The following is a 25000-nucleotide window of genomic DNA, read 5'->3' as shown; positions in this document are numbered from 1 at the left end:
GTGCGACATTGGTAGAATAAGGGACCATTGTTATTTGTGTCCTCACTTGTCATTAGGACTCAGATGCTTTCGAATGTAAAATATAGCTTATTTTTTCATGTGTTGAGCTCATGGATTAAAATAATTTGATTGAAATACGATACACGAAATTGTAACGTTTGTGATATTTAAATAAGGATTGCCACACCAACATTAACATGTTGATGCTTATTTCAATCAGCACTAGCTTCATGAAAATCTGTTCAAACGAATGGAAATTACTGTATGCACACACAAATCTACACCAATAGCCCTATACACATAGACACAGTTTAGATCTGTATTTTTTATTTAACCCTTATTCATTCAGGAAGTCTCAATGACTGGTCTCAATGTTTGGTTCCTCTTTTGCTATAGGAGACCTGATAACATCAGTGATAAACATAACCTCATCCGTCTCTCTCTCTCTCTGTACCCAGGGGCATGGAGGCCCCAGGCGCCGTGGTCCCCCCAGGGGACTGGATTGATGTTGTTGTGCAGCGCTTGCACACCGAGCCCTGGGCGCTGGCCGGGGCCTTGGTGATCGCTGTGTTTGTGCTGGGGATCCTCGCCCTGGCAGTGTTCGCCTTTCTCTTTGGATGCTGCTGCACTCCCAAAGGGAAGCGCAAGAAGTCCCGGGACGCAGTGCTTTAGTTTAGACGTTTGTGTGTGTGTGTGTGTGTGTCTGTGTGTGTGTGTGTGTGTGTGTGTGTGTGTGTGTGTGTGTGTGTGTGTGTGTGTGTGTGTGTGTGTGTGTGTGTGTGTGTGTGTGTGTGTGTGTGTGTGTGTGTGCGTGTGTCTTTGTGAGGGTATCTTTTTATGTGTCTCAGTGTGTTTGTCTCTGTGTTTCGTGTATGTCTGTGAGTCTGTGTGTGTGTGTGTGCGTGTGAGTGAGAGTTTGTGCGTGTGTGTGTGTATGTGCGCGTGTGTGTGCGTTCGGCGTGCGTGTGTGTGCGTGTGTGTGTGAGTGTGGGTTTGTGCGTGTGTGTGTCTCATTACCAAGAAAACTTGGTATTGAGAGAGGAAAGATGTTTGTTCCTTGTGTGTCCATTTTTGTACATGTTTTGATTCCAGTGCAATAGATAGGCCCTTATGGTATACATTATACTTTATTACATGACAGAAAAATGCTGTACAAGAAACACAGGCCGAAATAAAGCTTTTGGTTACTGACTGAGAGTGTCATGATGTTGTTTTGCCACACAGTAGACTTACTTGTTCGTGTTATAGCCTTTATTGTTTCACACGCACACACACACACACACACACACACACACACTCACACGCACACACACGCACACACGCACACACACACACACACACACGCACACGCACGCACACGCACACACACACACACACACACACACTCACACACACACATAAACCAAAGGGAAAGGGAAAAACTTGTAGGACCTGTCTACAGATTAAATATTTGTACTGTAACATTTTATTAACAAGACATATTTGAGACCGGTGGGCCTTTTAAATTGGATATTATATATACAAATATATAAAAGGTGTCTGCAGGATGTTTGCACTACATTGGTTGTTATCAACTGTCCATTCCTCCCATTACTATAAAATATGTTGGATGCTGTGACCACGCGCATGCGTACTGTGATCATTCAACCTTGTTCTCTGAGTGACGTACATACAGTGCGTCTCTCAGTGCGTTTATGCGACGGGTGCTAGCAATGGCGAGCGGAAAGAAGAGTTCGCTTCTCTCGTCTTTGGCAGATTATGGAGACGATTCAGAGCCAGATTCTGACATCGAAGACGAAGATACAGGTGAGTGTCATTTCATTCATACATGTGTGTGGTTTATGATTATTAGACGAGTCCAGATTCCCGCGGTTAACCGAGCTGTTGTAACCAGCGCGTCATTCGTATAGCCGACGTAAGCTTGTTGTTAGCCGCCGCAGAGCTAGCCGACACGAGTAACTTCATCATCCACTAACTTCATCAACTAACTGTATCTGATTTGATCTACGGTCTTTGTGTTCGTACCTTTTTGATAAAATAACGATTATATTTAATTATGGAGTAAATTTTTATTTGATCTCATCTTACCTTATTACAAATCTGTCTCAAGTATAGATATGACTATATTGTTAACGATATATGGCCTTGTTGTAACCCTCATTAATCATCATAGTATTTGGGTGAGTTGCTCCGCCATTTTGTAGTTTTTTTTAGGTACTGTAAATGTAAAATAATATAGACTGTAACTTGAGTTTATGAAAAATATTCTCTAACACGTTTTGGATGAGAAACGCAACTGCGTTCAGCACAAAGATGTTTCCCCATAAGGACATGTCATTGCAACTAAACAAGGAAGAGACAACATGACTTTTGCGTTTGAAACTGCCTCAGTGTTTCTCTTGGTTAGCCTACGATACGCTACATTTACGTTTATTTAGGGCTTTACCTCGCTACAACTCTCTTTGAGTCCTTTTGAAATGGCCAACCAAATTTATTTTTGGTTGCTCTGATGCCTTCTGATGCACAAGCCCGGTTCACATTGAAAACTAACGTATTTCAACACGCTGGCTTTCCTATGATTGACTATTGACCAGAATATTGATCCAATCTCGCTGTCCTCCTTCCTCCCCATTAGGAACAGAGAACCGATGGGGAGGTCTCGTCTCCGCCAGCTACGGAGAAGACGACATCAGCCGGGTAGAAGACCCAGAGAAGGGCCCATCTGAAGATGAGGAGAGCGGAGAAAGCTCCCGTCACTCTGTGAGTGTCTTTCTTTCCATATCATTCAACTGTTTATCAGACACTCAGGCTTCTCCCCAGTTTAAATAGGTTACCCATACTGTGGTAGAACCGTCACTATACGTTGCGTGTAAGGGCCTAGATACAGGCTTTTAGAACAGCAGAGAAAATAATACATAGGGATGCACCGAAATGAAAATTCTTGGCCGAAACTAAAACCGAAAATGAGGAAACCAAGGCCGAAAACCGAAAGAAATTATTATGCCAATTATTAGTACCATTTAGAGTTGCCGCGGTATACGGTATTACCGGTGTTGAGGCCAACAGTTTTTTTTTTTTTCAGTAATAAAAAAAAAAATTGCTGTAATCTTTAGGCCTATTTGATTAAAATAAAAGGTTTGGCAGTTTGTCTTTGCACTGTTTTATTTTTGATGTGTTTTTACATTAAAGAAAATATATAAAAACCTAATAGATAGGCTAACTAATAAAGCGTTGGAACACACAAGACCGGTAACCATAGCAACGGCGGTAAACAAACCCTGCGAAGCCCAGTCCCTACGAGAGCTCCCCGCGCCTGGCCATCCGGAGGCGCACAGAGCTTGTCAATGTGTGTATTAACCGATGTAAGTCGCTTTGGATAAAAGCGTCTGCCAAATGCCCTAATTGTAATTGAGAGTTGACGGAGCAGATGGCGGTTGACCTAGTTTCAAAGTTTATACCGTTTATACTCGGTAATACCGGTGTTCACACGAGTGTATTACTCGGTGTGAAATTGTCCACACCGCGGCAATCCTAGTACCATTGCATTTATGGCTATGACTGTATATTAACTTCATTAAAATCAAGGCATTGCAATTTTTGCAAATCGCTATACGTGGGTCTTTCTCAGAAACATTGAAAAACGTCCACACCGCAGACATATTGGCGCTTATCCAGACAAGCGTGTGCTGGCCGCGCTTTTTGTTTGCGTCATCACAAATTTCTGTTTCGGCCGTGTTGTTTCGGTGATAAAAGTATTTCGGCCGGAAACCAAAAATGCGCTTTGGGGCCATTTCGTTTCGGCCGAACATCTTTGGTGGCCGAAAATTCGGTGCATCCCTAATTGAGACCGTAACTTTTAAATGGTTGGTTCTTTCTGAAAGTCTGCATAGCACTACAGAATATAACCAAATGCATTAAATGTTATTACGTTCAAGTGAATAGAGGATATGGTCTGAAAACGCTATTGACCGATGTGATCTTTCCTCCTGAACGTCGTCATTTAACGTGTTTGTGTTAGTACATGTTTGTTCTCCCTTTTGAAAGACTACACCAGATGCAATGGGATGGAGTACAATGTTTTCAATGGCCATTCTGTTTCTGTAGGAAATGGAGGAATCGGACGAGGGGAAGGATGCGGACGATGTGAAGGTATGTGAGCCCCCCCCCCCCCCCCCCCCCCATCCTATTGCTGTAAAATTTGTACTTGGCCAGCGTCCCAGACTCTGTGTGTACAGGAATCATTTCCTCCACTTCATTGTTTAACATCAATAACCACAGGTGAAATGCTGGCAAGGTTTTAAGCCTGAAGTCCGGACATGCGGTTTGGATTCATACCACTAGGTGGTGCTGTGGGCATGAGAACATCTTTCTTAATTTCCTAGCAAGCACACAAACTGAGCTCCAAAGGGACTGGTAGTTTAAGTCTAATTGATAAGCCAAAGTTCTGCAGTGCAGTATGGTTTATATTTCAACCTCTTCTAAGGTAGGGTTATTAGCGTATTCTAGCTATACATATGCTTTTCCTGCAGGCACAGACCGGAATCTCTGTGCCAGTCCCTCCTGCAACGCTGTGTACTGCAGTTTACCAGCGTGCTGTTGGGACTAACTGGTACGGGTCACTAAGGTGTGTTTGGGTGTGAGTCACTGGTCAAACAAGCAGACACAATGGCAGGAGAGGGCATATCTGGGCGGTCGGGTTTTTTGGTGCCAGATTCATGTGCTGCGATTTGTGTGTGTGTTTGTTTGTGTGTGTGCGTTGTGTGTCGCCAACGTTTCCCGTTCGTCTCCGTCCAATAAAGAGTTTGACAGGGTGATAAGTGAACCGGCACAGTAGACGCATCCTCGCACACATCGGCACACAATGTGCGGTAAATGTGAAACCATTGTTTTCAATAGAGGTCCTTACACTGTCAAAAGCCCCCCTGGACACTCACCAAGAGCCACCGGCAATGACGTCCAGCTCTTCTGAAGGCACCTGAAACGGTGCCAATACTGTTTTACACTTTAATGAATTTAGCTTCATGGCAAACGTAGAATATGACCCAAGCAAGCTGCCACTTGTTCAAATTGGTGCCAAGTTCTGACCTTGTCAGCCGGGTTGTGGCTGGAGTTAAGTAGCTGAATCTGGAGCTTTTTGAGTATCCTTTTGTACAATGTACATTTTCCTAAGTTTTTGACACCTTTGCTGAAGGAAGAAGGGATATTCTGGGTGGGTTGGTTGGTGTGTGGGTTTCTTTCTTTTGGCATTATTTTGAATAGTTTTGAACAGAAGTTCAGTTGACTCATAGTGCACGTCATTATAGCACGTTGTAAGAAGAAGGATCACACACATAGTTTAATAATCCTTAAAGGAATGAAAACATTAAAAAATATTTTTTTGTTGGAGACTTTTCCTGAACTTCCTGTCGGAGATTAATAAAAAGCACATCTTATTTATGACTCGACTATGGCAGAAGAACCTTTTCAGTTTGTGAGCGGTGTGAACCTTCATTAAGTTCACACGAAGATGGATCTCTCCACTGGTCTATCCCCCGTCCCCTGCTTCTGTTGACTTTGAGTTATTACAGGCCCCTGGCGAAACCTCAGCAGAGGGTTTACTCAGAGCAGCTGCTGCCAAGCTCAATCTGTAGGTGGCCGGGGGGGGCCGGCGATATACAGAAACGAAGGTAAATCACCCTCACGTTGACTCAGCATTTAGGGGGGAGCGAGGAGAAGATGGCCGTGGATTTGGAAAGGGATGACGGAGCAGAGCAGTGCATCTCTCCCGGTCCACTCAGAGGAACATTAATAACGGCTCCACGCTGGGCTTCTGTGCTGGTCATTTATCCTCCAGAACCCTGGAGAGAGCACAGTTGAGTTAAACACCCAGATTTAGCCAGACTAAATTCCCCCTTCTGGATCTGACGCCGATGTATCACACAGCAATGCTAAACCTTATTTCTATATATATGCCACCCTCAAGAGGATCTGGTGAAATCTCTCACCACTCTGCTGCATCTTATTCGAGGCATTGGTATGTGTGCGTGCTCGCCACAGCTCATCATCTTCCTGTTTTTGTGCCTTTTTATTTATTTTTTTTGAATGATTAAACTATCCGGAAATACAAATTAAAAATAAAGTCTAAGTTAGTTAATGTATACCAGCCGAAAAGATAACATTTGTTGGAGCGATGAGAGCCTGTTGATGATATGCTGCGAGCTCTTTCACGGCTGCCTCCCAGTGGGGCTGTATTAATTGCGATCTCTACGATCGATGTGAGTATCAGGTTGTTAGGTGAGCGTCGTCGTGACTCAGGATACCTCCTCTCCAGCCAAGTTTCTCTGCGAGCAGGAGAGCTCCTCGCCCCTCTCTGAGAAACATGCACTCCTTACTTTAGTTTCCTCACTAGTTCTTGGTGTATAATCGCGTGTGAGAATGCGGCATTGCTTTGGTTGAAAGGGATGAAGTTCGCAACACTGTCTCTTTCCACTAGGGCGCCTACTCCTCCGCACACTCGCCCCCCCCCCTTCTCATTCCTCAACAGGCATTGGCCGGCAGCGGGGCGAATCTCTGAAGTGTCTGTGTGGTTGCTAGGTGACGGCTTTTGTGTGATGCCGTGCCAGTGAATAGGAGCTCTGTGGCTTTTCTTCTCGACCGGTTTTGGTGCCAGCAAAGCAGGCCCATGTTTTAGACCGCGCCCCCCCCCCCCTCCGAGCCCCTTTTCCTTATTCGTTTGATGGCTTTACCTTTAGAATACCCCAGACTCTGGCTGGTTATTTACTGTTATGTGTGTGTCCATTGTGTGTACGAACCGAGCTCTCATGCTCTCTGTGTAAAGTTTCATTAGCACCACTACTTCCAACAGGCCCCCGTTTTATAATTCCAGAAAGATGGGGTGTGTGTGTGTGTGTGTGTGTGTGTCTGTCCAGTGAGCCAGCAGAATACCAATGCTCCTTCTCTCCGTCATTCTTACTGTCCTCCTCATCTATATTCTCTCCTTTCCGCTGCTTCACAGGAGATCCCAGAAGCAGAGAAGAAGAACCCTCACGAGCTTGTCGGTGAGTACAACACACACCCGCACAAGTAGTCCTTTGCTGACTCACACACACCTGGGTTTCCTCATGAGCACACCTGAGCTGCCAGCATCGGGCCCTAATACCCACCCACAGTATGTTCCCCCGTAATAAATCGCCACCCCCATGATTTATTTAAGGTAAATTGCCCCGTCGCGTCTAATCACCATATGCTTAATGATCGATTTTTATGAGGGTGGCGTTTTCAATGGCTCTTGTGATTCATGAGCAGATAGTGCACACTACAGGTGAGTGTACAGGACGTGAGTGAGCCGGGGAGCGGCCCTTGTGTACGCTGTCATCAGGGCTTGAACCACACTGTTGTTAAACCCTGCAGCACGCTGCCTGGTACAGAAAACGGAACCGCATCCATTACTCATTCACGGTGTCTGTTCCATTTTGGGGAGTTGTGCCGTTTGCCCATATTTGTCGTAGACGTGCACGCATGGACGTGATGTTCTGAATGAATCAACCCATCTTGATGCGGATTGATGCAATAATTTGCTGCCGTGGATTGGCGTTTAGAGTTTAGTGTTGGTTACAAAGGATGTGTTGGAGCAGGGAGGAGACCTGGAATAAGGGACACCCAGTTCAGTTCCATGCCCACACCGTTCACAATAACAAGAAGGGACGATGTTCTGATGAAGATCTCTCAGGAAAGCCATGTTGGCGGGACAAAAACACACCTATGTTTGTCTCCCTGATGATGATGATGATGCCCCCATACCTACCAAAAAACTGCCTTTTCTGTCCAAGATTCCTTTCCCGAGCACATTCACCACCTGAATGGACTCATTTTCTTTTTGACACCCATAGCCATAGCAAAAGGTCATTAGCGCGAGACTCTTGGACTCTTCACCCGGTTGACCAGTCTCTGACTCATGGTCGTCGGGGAAACGAGGCCTTTGGCATTCCTGCCGCTGCGCTGGGCCCTGCCATCCGTCTGTAAATGTCACCCCCTCTCTCTGGCCGAGGAGCCCCCACCAGCAGGCTGAACGCTGGTCATTGTCCCCTCCCCGACGGAGTGGACACAGACTCTCTCTGTGGCCGGCTTGACCCCGACCGCCAGACCCCCGGGCCACATCTGTCTGCCGTCGGACTCGAGGTCGTTCCGAGAAGGACAGCTGGCACGTTTTGATTGGTTCAGCCCCACCCCCAATCAGTGCTCGTTTAGAGGGTCGTTAAGCTCTGTGAAGGGTTCTGTGGCCTTGTCCGTTTTTAAACGTTCAATTCCGGCATGAAGTTCGGCACATTCCCGACCAACCTGGTGATCATGTTTTGTAACCCGAGGTTATGTTTACTGAGGATCAGGGCTGGGCCGCTCCCTTGGCTCTGGCAACGCAACGTGTCGGTCTGAACTCCTTTCTTAAAACGTTTGAAAGCTTTATCCGTCGTCAGAGTTGACCCTCAACAATGGTCATGTCTGGAGCTGCACTCTTGATCACAGAGTGAGTCACCGCCATCATAGCACAAGGTTAAAATAAAGTGGTTACATTTTACAGGTTTACAAGTTGTGTGTAGATAAATGAATCGAAGATACTGCGATCAGCGGTGTTCAAAGGGTCCTTTGTGCCTCCGTGAGTCACTCTGGACGTGTGGTCTGGGACAGGGGCGTGAAGACAAAGCAATGAAATCATAAAGATCTCCCACACTAATTCCCGCTAAAGCTTTTCGTGGTGAGTTGGGATTATAGGGCTTCCCCTTATCCAAACCAACTTTGTCTCGCATGGTTTCTTGTTCTTCTTTGCAACCGCCATATGTAATTTAGGTATTTTGTGACTGTGTATGCATGTTTCAGTGTCTATCTGACAGTCTAATAAGGCGCTGAGCTCTCCGTGACTCGCGTCAACCTGCCCATGCAGGTTCCGTCTCTTCCCCTCTCCCTAATGTTCTATTAGTATGGCCTGAGGCGGAGGTTTCTTCTGTGTGCTCTGTATAGCGCGGTGTACGATGTGTGTACATGCGTTTCCATACACCTTTCGTGTGTGTGTGTGTGCGCGCGTGTCACCATACTCCAGGAATAATTATCCTCGTGGAGATTCTGTACCGTGCCTCATATGCTCTCTGCATACGTATGTGACTTAAACCACACACGTATGCACAGGCACACTGTGTGTGTGTGTGTGTGTGTGTGTGTGTGTGTGTGTCAAGGTGGGGACACACCTTTCCCTCGTCCTTCTGGTGGAGGCTCTCTGCTGAGTGAAAGGCCTTCCAGCTTCATGTCTTGTTGGTGCGAAGACGTTCTCGGGACGTTCTCCCATGCGAGGGTCCGTATCCACCCGAGGCTCGTGTTGGGGGGCGCGAGAGAGACCGAGGTCTACGGGGTCTGACCCCTGAGACATGTGACTGAAAGGTCAGCCTGGAGTCGCGTAGACTCGCGGCGTAGGACGTAGGCACACAGGGCAGGGCGTAGGCCCATAGAACACAGCGCCGGGTCACCTCGCCGCCACCGACGACGGCATCGCAGTATACCGCCGTTAACCCTTAATCTATGATAATGCATTGACGAGAAAGCTCTCCCTTTCAACCGAGTTCGGACTCGTCGACATGCATGCGTCTTTAAAAATGCAAGCTGGAAAAACACACACACACACACACACACACACACACACACACACACACACACACACACACTGTTTACCTAGTGATTGACGCTGCTGTGACGCGGAGGAATGCCTGGCCCGTGGTCAGAGAAAGCAAAGCGGAGAAGAATTGGGAGTCAAGAATTAACATGTGGAGACTGAAGAAGGGTGAGGCAGGGGAGCCTCCCCTCTGACAAGTCTCGACAGCAGCCCCGCCCTGCCCGCCGGGCTCCCTCTCTCCCCTCTCTTCCCTCTCCCCTCTTCTCCCCCTCTCTCCCCTCTCCTCCCTCCCTCTCCTCCCTCTCTCTCCCCTATCCTCCCTCTCTCCCCTATCCTCCCTCTCTCCCCTTTCCTTCCTCTCTTCTCCCTCTCTCTCCTCTCCTCCCTCTCTCCCCTTTCCTCTCCTCCCTCTCTCCCCTCTCCTCCCTCTCGCGCACTCGTTTGCTCTCTCTGTCTCCCGCTCTCTGTCTTCATTTCAACACTCCCCCCAGGGACCCCATAGTCCCAGTGATGATGTGGTCCGTCAGTCTCTCCGTCAATAAAGCGTTGTGTGTTCCCGGTGGGGGTCTTTTAAGAAGCGCAAGGCATGGCCTTGCGGAGCACACAGGGAATGTTCTGTTGTGCGTGTGTTAAATCACTCTGGAGCCGATTATCAACACAATAACCATAACGGGTGCAATGTTGCTGCTGCATACCGATCTCCGTGGACTGAGTCTCCTTAAAGCTGTTCCCCCAGAGTCCCCCCCCCCCCCTCTGTTTTTAAGAATGCCCGCTTGGCACTCGACCAGCACAGTGGATTTCACTGGTCTGCTCTGCGCTGAACTCTGTTCCGCATCGCCCTGTAAGACCGAAACACGTTGTTACTGCAGGCTGTAGAATTTAATGCAGACTTGATGTGTGAATGTTCATCGATTTATCGCCGTCCTCTCTCTCTCTCTCTCTCTCCCTCTCTCTTATCTCCGTCCAGCGCTCTTCTCTGAGAAAGTGAGGAACATGTCGCCGGACAAGATCCGGATTCCCTCGGAGCCGGCTGGTCGCTGCCCCATCCACTTACAGGTGAGCTCCCCCCCAGGTTGTGGGGGTCTGGTGCCGGTCAGGTCAGGTCAGGTAGCCGCCAGACCCCCGGATCACCAGACTAGGCATGGGATTAGTGAGGATCGGTAAATGGACTGCATTTATTCAGCGCTTTTCTAACCAGTTGCCACTCAAAGTGCTTTTCGATATTGCCAAACATTCACCCGTACATTCGCACACCGACGGCGGTGTCCCGATGAGCGACACCCCGCTCATCGGGAGAGGTGAGGGGTCTCGCTCAGGAACGCCTCGAAACTCTGCTAGGAGGAGCCGGGGATTCGAACCAGCAACCTTCCGGTTCCCAGCCAACCCGCTTCATCTCCTGATCCCTCAGACCCCCAGACTAGGATTTTGGATTCGAGAGCCCTGCGAATATTTGAATTGGGGTTTTCCCAACCCAAACGATATCCCCTATAATGCATGTCTCTGGGCTAGCCCCGATGGCCATAATCAGGGCGTTTCCAGACGTGTCCGAGCCAAGACAAGTAAAGCCTGATAGTAGACTGCAATAAAGTGATACCATTGGATAACGACGTCATAAAGACAATATAAGTTTATTGTCGACTGTTCACATTTTCACTTCATTCATTTTCAAGATCACAGGATATGTGCGGCTACCCAATCAAACTACTTCACCACCTCCACCGTCTCAATAGGTGCCAATAAAGTTGTTGTTGACGCCGTTTTATCGTCAGTGTTGTCAAACGGTTTCCATGGTGTGAACCCATCTCCCGGGGCAGACCTAGGCGTGTCACTGGTCTGTGGGACTGGGTTGATACCTGTCTCTGCCCGGTGTGCCCCGCCCTTCTCGAATCGCTGGTCCTCTGATGAGCGATAGGGAACTCTATGTTCTGCAACCACTGTCGACGGCTTCCAGGAGGAAATAAACTGCACTCACACACACTTCATTCATTAACAAACGTACCGGGGAACCGGTCATGGTACTACAGGCATCTATTATTTATTAAACACTAAATATTAAATACTAATAATATATCATTAATAAATAAGAAGCTTTTTAAAAGAACAGCTGCAACAAGATCAGTGAATTAATTTGTGCAATTTTAACTGTACAAATTAAAAAAAGAAAAAACAACATTGTCAAAATAACAAATGAAACAAGACCAGTTGAAGAATTGTATCTATACAAATATCTTTTGACAACTTTAAGAGGGCAGGCGCGTGTTGCTAAGGAGGCCGCCTAAGCTGTAAAGTGCTGTGGGGAAACCCTGCTATAGTATGACCCGTTATCGTCTTACCATATCATTTCAGCTTCACCTCATCTCCATCCGTCTTGGCTTGCCACTGTTCAAGGCCTCCGGCTGCAGGCTAGTCTTGCTCAATCTCTCTCTGAGCCATTAAGGCAGGACTGCAGTTTTTTGGAAACCGGTGGGAGGTTGACTGGGGACAGTTAGTCACCGAGGGAGAGCAGCTGGGTTGCACACAGAATGTTTGCTTTGCTACATGCGCACGCACACCTGGGCTACTGATTCACCCCTCAAAACCCTGCCTTCAGGGCGTAGGTGATGTGGAGTAAGGGTGTAGGGGCCAGGACGGAGATGAGACCGACAGGGAGTGGATGTGATAAGAAATGTTCAGGCTAAAGGGTTTTGTTTGATTGAACTTTGCGTTCAAATAATAACACTATTCAGCCAATCATTGCATAATTGAGCATTCTGACCCAACCACAACATGGCGAATGCAGCTTATTCTTTCGATTGTACGATTCTTCGTACAACTGTACAGTAAAAACCCCAGGTTCACAGGACCCTGTGAACCCACTACTTGGGTACCTGACCCCATTGCTCACTCCCCAGCCCATTCATCAGTTCCCCATATATCTCCATCCATCTCGGTGGATTCCACGGCTGGACTTCACCAGTTCTAGGGCCAGTCCCTTGTGGTTCGAACCTACTTGTCAAATACTTCCCCCGGGCCTATCAGAAACCCAGGCTGCACAATGGCTTCATTCACTCTGGCCTCTCCCGGGGCCCTATACACACATGTTATGTGCCGTTTATTTTGGTCCTGTCGAAGAAACAACCACTACGTGTTTATGTTGCGTTTAAGCCAACCAACCGGTGCCGAGGCCTTGTCTGGTCTTGTTGCTTGACTCCGACGCGTTCTCCCGATCATATCTTGATTGATCTGCTTGCCTCCCCCCCCCCCCCAGGAGAAGATCTGCAAGCTGTACGAGAGGAAGCTGCAGGAAGGCTTCGACACCAACAACCACATCCAGAAGAAGAAGGAGTTCAGGAACCCCAGGTACCCAACTTGGAACCGGACGACACGCCCTGAGCGCACAATGCTTTGGGAACCGACATGGCAGCACATTCAAACACATTAGCATTCTCTCCCTACGTACTCTTACGATCAACAATGAAGCAAGACCGTTCATCCTCCTCCTCCCCTCCCAAACACAGACCGACTGCAGATGTTGGCGGTAAATCACCCACTGTCAAGGCCTCCTCACTGACGTCTAACGCTTGCTCTTTCTCCTCAGTATCTACGAGAAGCTGATCCAGTTCTGTGGCATCGACGAGCTGGGGACCAACTACCCCAAGGACATGTTCGACCCCCACGGCTGGTCGGAAGACTCCTACTACGAGGCCCTCGGTGAGTGGACCCCCCCCCACTGACATAAAGGAGCTTCTGTGCATGTGATTGTACAGCCTCTAATTCCCCTGCTTCCAACCCACAGCTAAAGCCCAAAAGGTGGAGATGGACAAAATGGAGAAGGCCAGGAAGGACCGAACAAAGGTGAGAACAGTCTGCTGAACCCCGCAGGAGTCAACAGCTCCTGCGCCTGCGTCAGGGGGGGGCAAGTCTCCACCAGCTCCCTTCGATGCTCAGTTGTTATGACGCACGCGCATAGAAGGCACCGCTGCCAAATACCAGCCTTTGTGACGGCAGCACAAGGTGTGTGTGTGTGTGTGTGTGTGTGTGTGTGTGTGTGTGTGTGTGTGTGTGTGTGTGTGTGTGTGTGTGTGTGTGTGTGTGTGTGTGTGTGTGTGTGTGTGTGTGTGTGTGTGTGTGTGTACCTGCAACGTTTGCTCTCCAGGTTCAATCCCCCAATCGGATTGGGATTGAGGAATCGCTTCGGGGTGGGGGGGGGGGGGGGGGGGGGTTGTTGTTATGGTAATGAAACTCGGTGTGCATCACGCAGTGAGTTTCAATACCATTGCACCCCCCCCACTCCCTGTGATACTCTCAATCCCATCCCTGCACCACCATCATCATCCTCCTCCCATAAGCACATTCCTATTGGAGCTTGGCGAGTAACGTGCGTGAACAGGTCACTGGTGAGGCCAGCCTCACTTCCGCTGACTGTTCATGACGGCTACCGGAACCGGGGCGGCCCACATACAGGGCTGTCGGGGGATCTTTGCACCGGTGGCATGTTCACGCACGTTAGCTCAGAGGGATCCAGCGCTGGCTGGGTTACCAAGGCCCAGCGGTGGGAGGGCTTTCGTTTTTGTGAACCTGCACTAAAAGGTGGCCTACACAAGACTAAAATGAGTCCATGCACCATTGACCGTAAACAAAGTACAGACGTAGTGTCACTCTCTAAACGTCACCCACTGGTTTACAGACAGCCGTTGTGGAGCTGTACATTTGCACTACCGTTGCCTGAGAGCAGGAAGGATTTCTATTCGGCACATTGTGGGTGGGAATGGAATGGAGTCTCCTTAATATTCAACCAGCTGAGATCCTGACCGATCAAAGACAAACCATGTATTCACTTTGTGCTGAGACAATGAAACCAATTTCTCCCCATTGACTTAGAATGGTGGCGGGTCTTTCTACAACCAACCACCGCGAGTCCCCTATAGGCCGGTAGAGGAACTCCACGTGAGTCGCCTCTCCCAGGGCTCGATGTGTCCTCAAACATTCACAATATGAACTATGCGTGTGTCGTAGATGTTCACGGCTGCCGCTGCTTCCAATCGGCAACAATAACCAGTCGCACATGGTCGTGGCGCGTCTCGCCACACCCTCAGCGCTGACAGCTGTCCATAAATACTCTTGTTGTTCCTTTTGTTTTCCTGGCCTCTTTCCCAAGATTGAGTTTGTGACTGGCACCAAAAAGGGCACCATTGCCGCCAACACGGCTGCCCTGGCCGCCTTGGCCTCCAGCGCCACCAGCACCACGGCCACAGGTGAGGACTCCTGGGGTACACCGACTGATACTAAGGCCTTAGAGCGGGGAGATCTGCACCGTAGAGAGGACTCTCTGGCACCTTAGAGCCGGACTCTCTGGCACCTTAGAGAGGACTCTCTGGCACCTTAGAGAGGACTCTCTGGCACCTTAGATCTTGACTCTCTGGCACCTTAGAGCTTGACTCTCGGGCACCGTAGAGCTTGACTCTCTGGCACCTTAGAGCCGGACTCTCTGGCACCTTAGAGCTCGACTCTCGGGCACCTATTGGCTTGCCTCACTTTGTGAATGAACCTTTAACGTTGAATGAGGTTGTGCCTTCATTGGGTCTCGTTGTTCTCCATAATCACAAAAAGTGGCCAGATCTACAGCGATGGCCAGAAGTCAAGCATGAGGAACCTCGAGACTCGATCCGAATCACGAACCCGGCTCTCCTACTCCCCCTCTGACCTTGTTTCCCGTGTCTCCTCTTCCTCCTCCTCCTCCTCCTCCTCCTCCTCCTCCTCCTCCTCCTCCTCCTCCTCCTCCCAGCCGAGGCTCAGAAGAGGAAGAGCAAGTGGGACTCTGCGGTTCCGGTGACCGTGGCCCAGCCCCCGCTGCTCCCCGGCGGCGGGCCCATCCCCGGGGTGGTCTCCGTGACGACCACCGCCAGCGGAACCAAGACCACCGTCATATCGGCGGTGGGCACCATCCTGAAGAAGGCCAAGCAATGAGAACGTGGTGGTGGTGGTGTCTGTGTGTGCGAATGACTGTGTGTGTGTGTGTGTGTGTGTGTGTGTGTGTGTGTGTGTGTGTTGTTTCAGTCTCAGATTTACTGACCCTCAGTTTGGACAGTCCTGTTCCTGACCCTGGTCACAGCTGGACTACAGTCCTGTTCCTGACCCTGGTCACAGCTGGACTACAGTCCTCTCATCCTGACCCTGGTCACAGCTGGACTACGGTCCTCAGTTCCTGACCCTGGTCACAGCTGGACTACAGTCCTCTCATCCTGACCCTGGTCCAAGCTGGACCAGTTCAGGCGGTTGGCTTCTGTTGAAGCTCCGCATGGACCCTCTGTCTGCAGTCACAATGGTTCTGTGTCTTAGATCTCCACGTTCTCCACGATAGAAATGTTGGGCTCAACGTTTGTAGATGACCTCCTTTTGGATTCCAAAGCCAAGGAGTTTTCCAAGGAACTTCTGCTCACTGTTTTCACAACTCTCCCCTAACCTCCCCCCCCCCCCCCCCCCCCCAAAACCTCTCCCCCATAACGGCATTCATGTTTTAATTGGCTTCTTGTCATGTTATTTTTTTCCTTGTTCTTTTCCAACTGCCCATTAGAATGCCAAACTGAGTGTTGTTTTTTAAACAGTTGTACATATGTATCAGTTTTCAAAATTAAATTGACTAACTGCATCTTTTCAAATCGGTTGTCTTTATCTGTTTCTTTCTGAACTTATCTGAGATAAGAATGCATTTCTGCTTTACCAGTACCATGAAACACATTGGCATCCAGTTAAATGCCAAGTTTGTGTAAGTGGGCGGGCTTCACCGTGGAAATGAAAAGGATGACCTTATTTGCTGGAAGCAAACTCCCTTTGAGTGAAGGCATGTGCCTGAATCATCTTCACAGGAGCATGTCTCCCAATACAGTACACACAGCACGCACCATCTGTGCTACAGCTGGAGATGTGATTGATATACCTCACGTCACACTTAAATGGTTGAATTGGTCCCTCTCCTAAGATATACCTTTTGATTTCCACATGAAAACGTTTTGTAAAGTAGTAGGGGTTTTCTCTGGCCTAATTATTTCCCTTTTCATCCTAACATGCAATTTTTCACCAGACCCGGAAGAATTTAATTTTTTGCTGACCGTTGTGTCACAAGCTGCGTTATGTTCCATAACCTCTATCAATATCTTTTGGATTAAAGGGATATTTCAGCTGAAATGGCTTCCCTAGGCCCATTGCTCGCTGGTGTAATGCACACGTCCTCTGTAAAGGCACTCTGATTTCGAGCAGGCTGTAGGCTGGTGTAGAGAGAAACAGTATGACATACAGCAGGAAGGAGGAGGTAAACCTGCACCTGTCCCAACTTTGTACGTAGACCTGCCCAACATTGCCCCCGATTGGATAATTAGACTGCAATGCAATGGAAAAATATCAAAACTTTTGGTTAGGCCGCACGTATTATTTTATTTTTTTGTGAATCCTATATAAACTCATCCCATTGAACCTTAAGTATAATTTTGATCTTATTGTTTTGTGCACATTGATATCTTAAGAGTAGTGTTCTTAAACATAGTAGGCCGGCTCAGATGTAGATTGATCGGAAGCCATTAAAAGAGTGTCCATTGTGCGCTAAAAGAGCGCAGTGATCCCAGAGCGCTTTTCTCATGTTAATGCGGACAGTTTGAAACGCAGGGAGCCATGACGTCCAGGAGAGAGCTGGAAATAGACTCTCTTTTGGACCTATTTTACTGAAGCTTTGACTTTGAACGTTTCCTCATCAAACGTTACCTAGCCCATCTTTAGCCGTTATCTGAAGACTAATGGTTTCATTGGAGTTTCTGGGCAGGGGTCCATCTTTGCAGACTGTGCCACTCGGACCGGTGGAGCGCGTCTTGTGCGATGTAAGTAGTCTGCTGTTGTTTCGGAGGACTTCAAGTTGCATGTTCTTTTGTAGTTGTTATGTACAATATAACACTTTCGATTAAATGATTGATAATGTCAATTAAATGTTCAATTGGACAATACATTATAACTTCTTAGACCTATTTTCTTAGACAATACATTATAACTTCTTAGACCTATTTTTTTCTCAGACCTGTTGACATTTTCCTAATATACTGTGATAATGTATTTTACATGTATAGAAACTATTGAAACATATTTGAACTTCGGACGACAATATCTGAACTTCACACAAACGACGAAGGAAAAAGCTCATTGCCCATGGGCGTATGTTTTGTGGTCAGTGTTTGGCGGTAGGCGCATGCTTTGTCCCTAAGGAATGACTGAGGAAAATGTCCCGAGCAATATCTCCTATTGATATTGATTATATACGCCCTTGCCATTGCTGAGCCCGTTTCTGAGTGACAGCTTTATGATGACTGAACCTTTCCTTGGTTTGATTAGCGAGGGAGGAGAGTTGGGAAAAGGCTGTTGTTATTGTCTTCTTAAATCTTTCTGTAGAACTTTCCTTGCAGAGGAAATATGTGGATAATAAGTGCAACGTCCATGTATGTGTAGCCTATTCACTGTTTTGCAAGTATGATATTCATCATCATTAGCTAGGCCTAACTTACATCTATAATTAACAAACTGCAGTTGCCAAGACCGTTTAAGACCTTGATAATACGCTGTGTAGCCGCTGGCTACAGAACCTCTAGGAGTTTAAGCACCTTATTGAAATGAACAATGCATTGGGAGAAAACAGTCTGTTTCTTATGCTTCTTCCTTCTATTAGGCTACACTGAATCCTTATACTCAGACACAGACACACACATACTCACACAAGACACACAAACACACACACAACCACACACACACACACACACACACACACACACACACACACACACACACACACACACACACACACACACACACACACGCACACATACTCAGGTTGGCAGGTTTCAAGGAATGCACAATCTCCTCCAGCCTGCCCTCTGAAAAACACCATCACCACCACCACCACCACCACCACCACACCCACCTCCACCACCTTACCCAGCACTACCCAACAACACCACCTTCGCCACTGGGTCGACACACCACCTTCTCCTCTATCACCTTCACCACCAACCACCACTGGCACCTACCTCTCCACCACTACCACCACCACCTCCACCTCTTCTACCAGCTGATAGTAATAATAATCTCAAAGGGAAGATACAAATAGAAAGGCTCTTACATGTGCTTTGTTCAAATGTGGTAACAAATGACCAGGGAAACAATTCCCCCCCCCTGAGTGTGCCTGATACACTTGTGTAAGAGAGAGAGAGAGAGAGAGAGAGAGAGAGAGAGAGAGAGAGAAAGAGAGAGAGATGGGGGGGGGAGAGAGAAGGAAGGAGAGAAAGGGGAAGAAGAGCGAAGAAGTGGAAGAGAGAGAGGGAGAGAGAGAGAGAGAGACAGAGAGAGGAAGGGAGAGACAGAGAGAGTTGGAGAGATAGACAACAATCGACGGAGAAAGAGGGAGAGATAGACAAAGAAAGAGGGAGAAAGAGACAGAGAGGGAGAGATAGACAACAAAAGAGAGAGAGGGAGACAGATAGGGAGAGAGAGACAGAGAGGGAGCGATCGACAAAGAAAGAGAGAGAGGCAGTGCAGAGCGGTGTTATGTCTCCCGCGGGCATGTGTTTTGCACCGTCTGCCCCTCCCATGGGGTTGGGAGCGGGCCACATGGAAGGGGAGGAGCCTGGATCTCTCCGCTCTCAAGCCCACACAGGTGAGCTCCCGCCTGGGAGGAATGCAGCGAGCTAGGGGTTAGGCGTGGAGGATGAGGAGGTTGGAGGCTGAGGAAGGGGAAGGGGGAGGGGGGGGGGCTCTGCTGACGCATAGAGGTGTGGAGCTGTTTTATTTTTTTCTCCTGCACTTACTAACAGGGGTGGGGCCGACCAAGGAAGGGAGTCACCCAGCCAGCCCTCCTCTCCCCTCCTCCTCTCCCCTCCTCTCTCCCCCCCCCCCCCCACACTCCCACACCTTCATGCCTGCACTTACCTGGCCGAGGGGAAAAGGAGAGTTTGTGCACGTGCGTGTGCGTGTTGGCGCTCGTGCAGCAGCTAAAGGAGGGATCGAATCGCAGCCCCACGGATCTCATTCACACAGTTACTGACTCGCTGTCCTGACGGGGCTCTCTCTCCCTCTCTCTCTCTCTCTGTCTCCCTCTCTCCCCTCTGGGAGTCTCTTGTCACATTCACAGACGACTGCACTGAGACGCACTCCAAGTGGGGCCGAGTACAAGAGGAATACTATCAATATTTGACCAGAGAGGACAGAAGAAGGGAGCAAGACAAGGATTGAAAGTGTTGGAAAAGAAAGTTAGTTGTTGAATTGGACAACAATCTCAGACTTGTGAACTTTGGAAAAAAGTGGACTTTTACTAACTCACCCCAGGTGGACACCATTTTATCTCTGATGCCCGCCTAGAGCCACAGCAAGAAGGAACGGATTAAGTGGTTCTCTTCATTTGTCGGACCTTTGGACCTGTCGGATTGGGCAAGACTGCCCGAGCACCCATGAGGTTTGTTTGATCTGTAATCTGTGTGAATGCGTGGCCATAAATCCAACTAATTGTGCCATTGTTCTTGTCCCCCCTCGCTGTAAAAACAACTTCTTTCTCTCCAGCACGTCTGGAACGTTGGCATGTTTAGAGCCTCATGTTAGTGGAGCAGGTGTTGCAGCCAATGAAACATGTTCAGGTTGAATCTACCTTGTGCTGTGTCATGTGATTAGAAGGACTTTTGAGTTACTTAACCTGTGTGCTGATATGCTATCTGACATTGACCTTCCTGCGGCCTTTCGAGAAAGATTAGCAAGATTAAAAGACCAGGGTCGCCCTGACACTGAATAGCCTGTAACAACATAGGATTTGACCTGGAAACCACCGTCAGCATGAAGCGAAAGAACCCCAAACCTGACGCCTAGAGAACGCAGCTTTCGGGATGAGTTTTCCTAGTGCATCCCTGTCGCCTGCCGAATGGTAGCAGATGTTCTGCACAGCTGGGGTCCATCGCCTGGCTCTGAGGGCAGGGCCCTGTGGGGAGAGGTCGGGCTATTCCGGGGGTCCCACGATGCAATTCTGTTTAGACATTCGGGGTCACGATTAGATTCAATTCAGATTCAATTCGAGATCCAAAATCATTTTCGATTCAGTAAATCGGGCTGCTGGTTTCAGGGTCTACTCCAGTCCGCTGTGCTCTAAGAAAGCATGAGATGAAAGTAGAATAACGTGTTTAAAATGATGTTGTTTGTATACGTGAAAAAGTTAAAGTTACTGGTTGCAGTAAACACACAAAAGGAGAAGAGCAAAGGAAATAGGATAAGACAATAATAATCAAAACACATTTTGAATATAAAATACAAATACAATTTTGGGAGTTGTGCAACCCGGGCCTCTGAGAATCCGTGACCCATGACCCCCAGCTGTGATGTCCCTCCAGGGTCGCCCCACACCCTGCTGAGGAATGCTCACCTGGCGGGAACCCCGCCTTTACACCGACACAGCTCTAACCTGCCGCAGCCCCACGTCCCCTCCCTGTAAACCCGAGGCCAACCACAAACGGCGGCCATATTGTCTGCATTAAGGCGCTGACGATTAAGGCGTTGGCGCCCCCTCTTCGTCGACCCAAAGGCCTCCCCCCTCGGGTGGTTGCGGTGAACGCATTCAGGGTGGATGTCTTATAGGAACAGTAGCCCCCTGCCCCACCCCCCAGGTCAGGTTGCATCCAGGAGCAGGCTGTTACAACCTGACCCTTCTTTTTAACTCACCGCTCACTGTCATGGTCGAGCTGTTGTGGAGAAACAAAATGGACTCCGTGGGTGCTTTAAATCACCTGGTGACCCGTCTTGTTTTCTAAAGACTGTCTGGGTGATGGAACGGGCATTCCGTTCCATCACCCAGACAGTCTTTAGAAACAAGCGCTTACGTCCAAGAGGCAAACAAGAGGGGTGCTAGGTTAGTAAGGGCCTCTCCCTGTCCCTATTCTGTCATGCATTACTAGATGGGGGGGGGGGGGGGTGATGAATAGAGACAGCCAATGGTGTCATGCCAATGTGGGTGCATTCATACCGACACCCACACACAGACAAACACACACACACACACACACACACACACACACACACACACACACACACACACACACACACACACACACACACACACACACACACACACACACAAGCACACACACACAACACACACACACACACACACACACACACACACACACACACACACACACACACACATGTAGCCAGCTGAAGTTCACAGTCGAGTGCTAGAATCCCGTTCTCAGGTTTTCTCAGGTGTTTTTTTCGATGGCTGGGTCATTTTCTCGGCTGAGGACCACATTCCCCTCCCTGAGTTATAGGGGGTCACGGGTCTCGGGTGAAACACAGTTAAACTCCCTATTTTTTCTCTTTTCTTTGTTTGGGCACATCTTCTGCCCACTGAGACAATTATCGAGACCTTTCGCCACACAAACTGTAGCCATTGTGGAGCCACTGTCTGGTGGAGATGGTGTTTAGTGTTCATCTGTTCCTTTCTCACAGATGAACCAAGTGCCTCACAGCGACAGCCAGCTGTCTGACACAGTGCTCCACCCCTGTGTTTACTAGTCCTGTGCCCACAGCCCTGAGTTCAACTAGAACTCATAATTACACCATGGTTCAGCCTTCTTCTTTTTATGATCTCTGTATCTCTCTCTCTCTCTCTCTCTCTCTCTCTCTCTCTCTCTCTCTCTCTCTCTCTCTCTGCCGCTCTCTCCTTGATCCCAGCTCTGATCCCACTCACTCATGTGCTCTCTCCCTCCCACCCTGTTTGTGGGCGATCAGTTCTCTCTCTCTTTTGAGCCACTAGGAATACAGAATGCCTGGAAGAAGGTTGGCTCCCAGTATGAACTTGATGAACTCTGTCTCTGAAGTCTGTTATTTTCTTTGTCTTCCTGATAGTCACTGATAACAAACAAGTGCATGCCAACACAGAAACGGTTGTTTTGGACACAGTGAATTTATCTTACCACCACGCCTCCAGGCAATGTAATTGCTCGGTTATTGTAGTGAGTAGGTTTAAATGCCTCTCTCTCTCTCTCTCTCTCTCTCTCTCTCTCTCTCTCTCTCTCTCTCTCTCTCTCTCTCCTCTCCCTCTCCCTCTCCCTCTCCCTCTCCCTCTCTCTCTCTCTCTCTCTCTCTCTCTCTCTCTGTCAGTTCTTTGTTTACTTTTACTCTCATGATCTTTATGAAGCCGGGGTAATTTACACCTTCAACATGTGGGTGTGTCTTTGTCTGTGTGTGTGTGTGTGTGCATGTGTCTGTGTGTGTGCATGGTGTGTTTGCATGTGTGTGTGTGCGTGTGTTGCAGGAAGGAGATGAGGAGATGGACGTTACGTCTCTCGCTGGGGCTGGGGCTTCTCGCGGCCCTGCTGACCAGCTTCTGCTCTGCTGATGGTGAGGCAGATGAGCCACAGTCACACAGCCAATCACATCCCAAAGATGACTGTCTGTCTGCATGCTAGGACAGAGTCAACGCCCAGTAGGGTGGTTTTAAAGGGCGGTAAAGCCTCGTAAAACTATAAACATGTAGTCGAGTCGTATCGTCGCGTTTCTAAGGTTTTGATTGTCTGTTGGCGCCAGGGCCCAGATTTATAACGTTGTGTTGTCTCCTTTACCTTTAATGTTACATTCAGAGCATTTAGCAGACGCTTTTATCCAAAGCGACCTATAATAAGTACATTTGTCAGAAGAAAGAACAAACAATATATCGCTGTTGGTACAGTAAGGATGTTCAGAGAAGCAAGTGCCGAGCACTAACGATCACTAGGTTAACGCATTCCCTGTACGCAACAAAGATAGCTAGGATAAGATGCTACACGATGCAAAGTACTACTTTTAAGTGCACAGATGTTTATCAAACATATATACTCTGAACAAGTGTGTCTTGAATTGTCTCTGCGTTGCATATGCTGGCTGCACTGGGATGTTTGAGGTTCTGGTAGGCCTTCACCATTTTTTAAATGTATCTGAGTAATACACAAGCAACGCATGGAAGTTATGAAAAATCTGCACAAAGTTGTCACCACACTTATGTGAATTTGTGATGGCTGAGGAAAATGATTTGAGAATGATCATTATATGCATTCCTGGTCAACCCATCATTCATCTGTGTGCTTAACACTTTGTTAACTGTCTTGTGAAAGTCAAGGGCCCTATGTTTACTGACGTGTTGATGACTGCATTGAGGATGACAAGTTGCTGTCAGCTAATATGGGAAAGGCTGACAACATCCTGTGTGTGGGGCAGACTATCTGCTCTTGGCTTCTGTTCCGTTCTTGACTATCTGCATTTCCCTTCCTCTCCCCCTGACCCCCGTTTCCCCCCCCCCCCCCACAGGGAACTACTGCCTGCTGTCCAAGGACAGCAACTGCTCGTCATGTCTTCGCTCCGGCGTGGGCTGTGCCTACTGCTCAGATGAGGTATGGAAGCCGCAAGACTCAAAGAGTCTCCCCAGGGGGTTCACCGGGGAGAGCGCGTACCATTAATGCCCGGTCCTTACCGCAGCGACCCGGGTTCGATTCCTGCCCGTGGTCCTTTGCTTCATGTCTTTCCCTCTCTCTCCCTTACCTTCCTGTCTTACTCACGCAACAATAAAAAAGAGTAAAAAGTAAAAAAATAAATGGTAAAAAACAGAAAGTCTCTCCCCAGCTGCTAAGGGAGGGTCAATAGTTGAAAGGAGTTTGACCCATCCCGATTTATTTAACATCCTCTCTGTCTTTATCTTGGTGGGTCTGAAGCTAACTATGGTCTCTGGCTCCTCTCAAGCTGTGTCTTTGTGAGTGTGCCGTATTGTGCAGGGAGGTTTACTGTTAATCACTAGCTGAACAAGACCCACCTCGTTCAGCTCAGGAAATCATCTTTCTTTAAAAGTTGCAAAGACTGAACTTCTCATGCTATTCTCATGCCGATGATGTGAAAAGTGTGACACCATCTATACAAAGGTTGCCAATACAGAAGATGTCTCGGTGATATCTGTAACTTAAGTTGCTTAAAATAATAATTGTTTTTTTGTGTTGTTTTTTTTAATTGTTTTTTATTGATGCCCTTCTCAGCCAGCTGTGAAATAAGTTGATGTTTCAGACCTCAACTGCTCTGAATTTAAACGTTTCCATCCATTAATTGAATGTGTTTAATCCTGGTTTCTCCCAAGACCTTCAAAGCCGCCCGCTGCGACCTGACTGAGAACATTCGCACCCATGGGTGCAGCGCTGCCGGCATCATCACCGCCACCAGCAGCAGGAAGATGGAGCGGGTAGGACTCCTCCTCCATCTCCTCCTCTCCCTCCTCCACCTCCTTCTCCTCCTCCTCCTCCTCCTCCTCCTCCTCCTCTATCTCTTCCTCCTTCTACTCCTCCTGCTCCTTCTCTTCCT

General features: G+C 48.3%; 2 protein-coding genes across 2 annotated transcripts in view; both read left to right on the top strand.

Annotated features, from left to right (window-relative positions):
• Nucleotides 1–1691: 1691 nt before the first annotated feature.
• On the top strand, nucleotides 1692–16093 carry sap30bp (SAP30 binding protein). Its single transcript, XM_056577108.1, has 10 exons — nucleotides 1692–1806; nucleotides 2636–2760; nucleotides 4105–4149; nucleotides 6995–7037; nucleotides 10602–10690; nucleotides 12882–12973; nucleotides 13212–13324; nucleotides 13410–13468; nucleotides 14772–14868; nucleotides 15399–16093. The coding sequence occupies exons 1-10, from the start codon at nucleotides 1695–1697 to the stop codon at nucleotides 15578–15580; spliced, it is 957 nt and encodes a 318-aa protein (XP_056433083.1). The 5' UTR covers nucleotides 1692–1694; the 3' UTR covers nucleotides 15581–16093.
• Nucleotides 16088–25000, top strand: part of LOC130371739 (integrin beta-4-like) — a 17167-nt gene continuing 8254 nt past the window's right edge. The window contains exons 1-5 of the mRNA XM_056577599.1: nucleotides 16088–17481; nucleotides 19776–20096; nucleotides 22938–23023; nucleotides 23966–24048; nucleotides 24780–24881. Of these exons, the coding sequence (XP_056433574.1) occupies nucleotides 20092–20096; nucleotides 22938–23023; nucleotides 23966–24048; nucleotides 24780–24881 (276 nt within the window). The 5' untranslated portion in view covers nucleotides 16088–17481; nucleotides 19776–20091. The remainder of the gene's footprint in view (nucleotides 17482–19775; nucleotides 20097–22937; nucleotides 23024–23965; nucleotides 24049–24779; nucleotides 24882–25000) is intronic.

This window comes from Gadus chalcogrammus, chromosome 18, assembly GCF_026213295.1.
Source record: "Gadus chalcogrammus isolate NIFS_2021 chromosome 18, NIFS_Gcha_1.0, whole genome shotgun sequence".
NCBI lineage: Eukaryota > Metazoa > Chordata > Actinopteri > Gadiformes > Gadidae > Gadus > Gadus chalcogrammus.
The sequence above is the reverse complement of the archived record's forward strand: the minus strand, read 5'-3'. Positions and strand labels throughout refer to the sequence as shown.

Coding starts and splice junctions, on each gene's coding strand:
- sap30bp (XM_056577108.1), top strand. CDS start 1,695: ATGCGACGGGTGCTAGCAATGGCGAGCGGAAAGAAGAGTTCGCTTCTC. Junction 13,469..14,771: donor CCAGGAAGGACCGAACAAAG/GTGAGAACAGTC, acceptor CTCTTTCCCAAG/ATTGAGTTTGTGACTGGCAC. Junction 14,869..15,398: donor CACCAGCACCACGGCCACAG/GTGAGGACTCCT, acceptor TCCTCCTCCCAG/CCGAGGCTCAGAAGAGGAAG.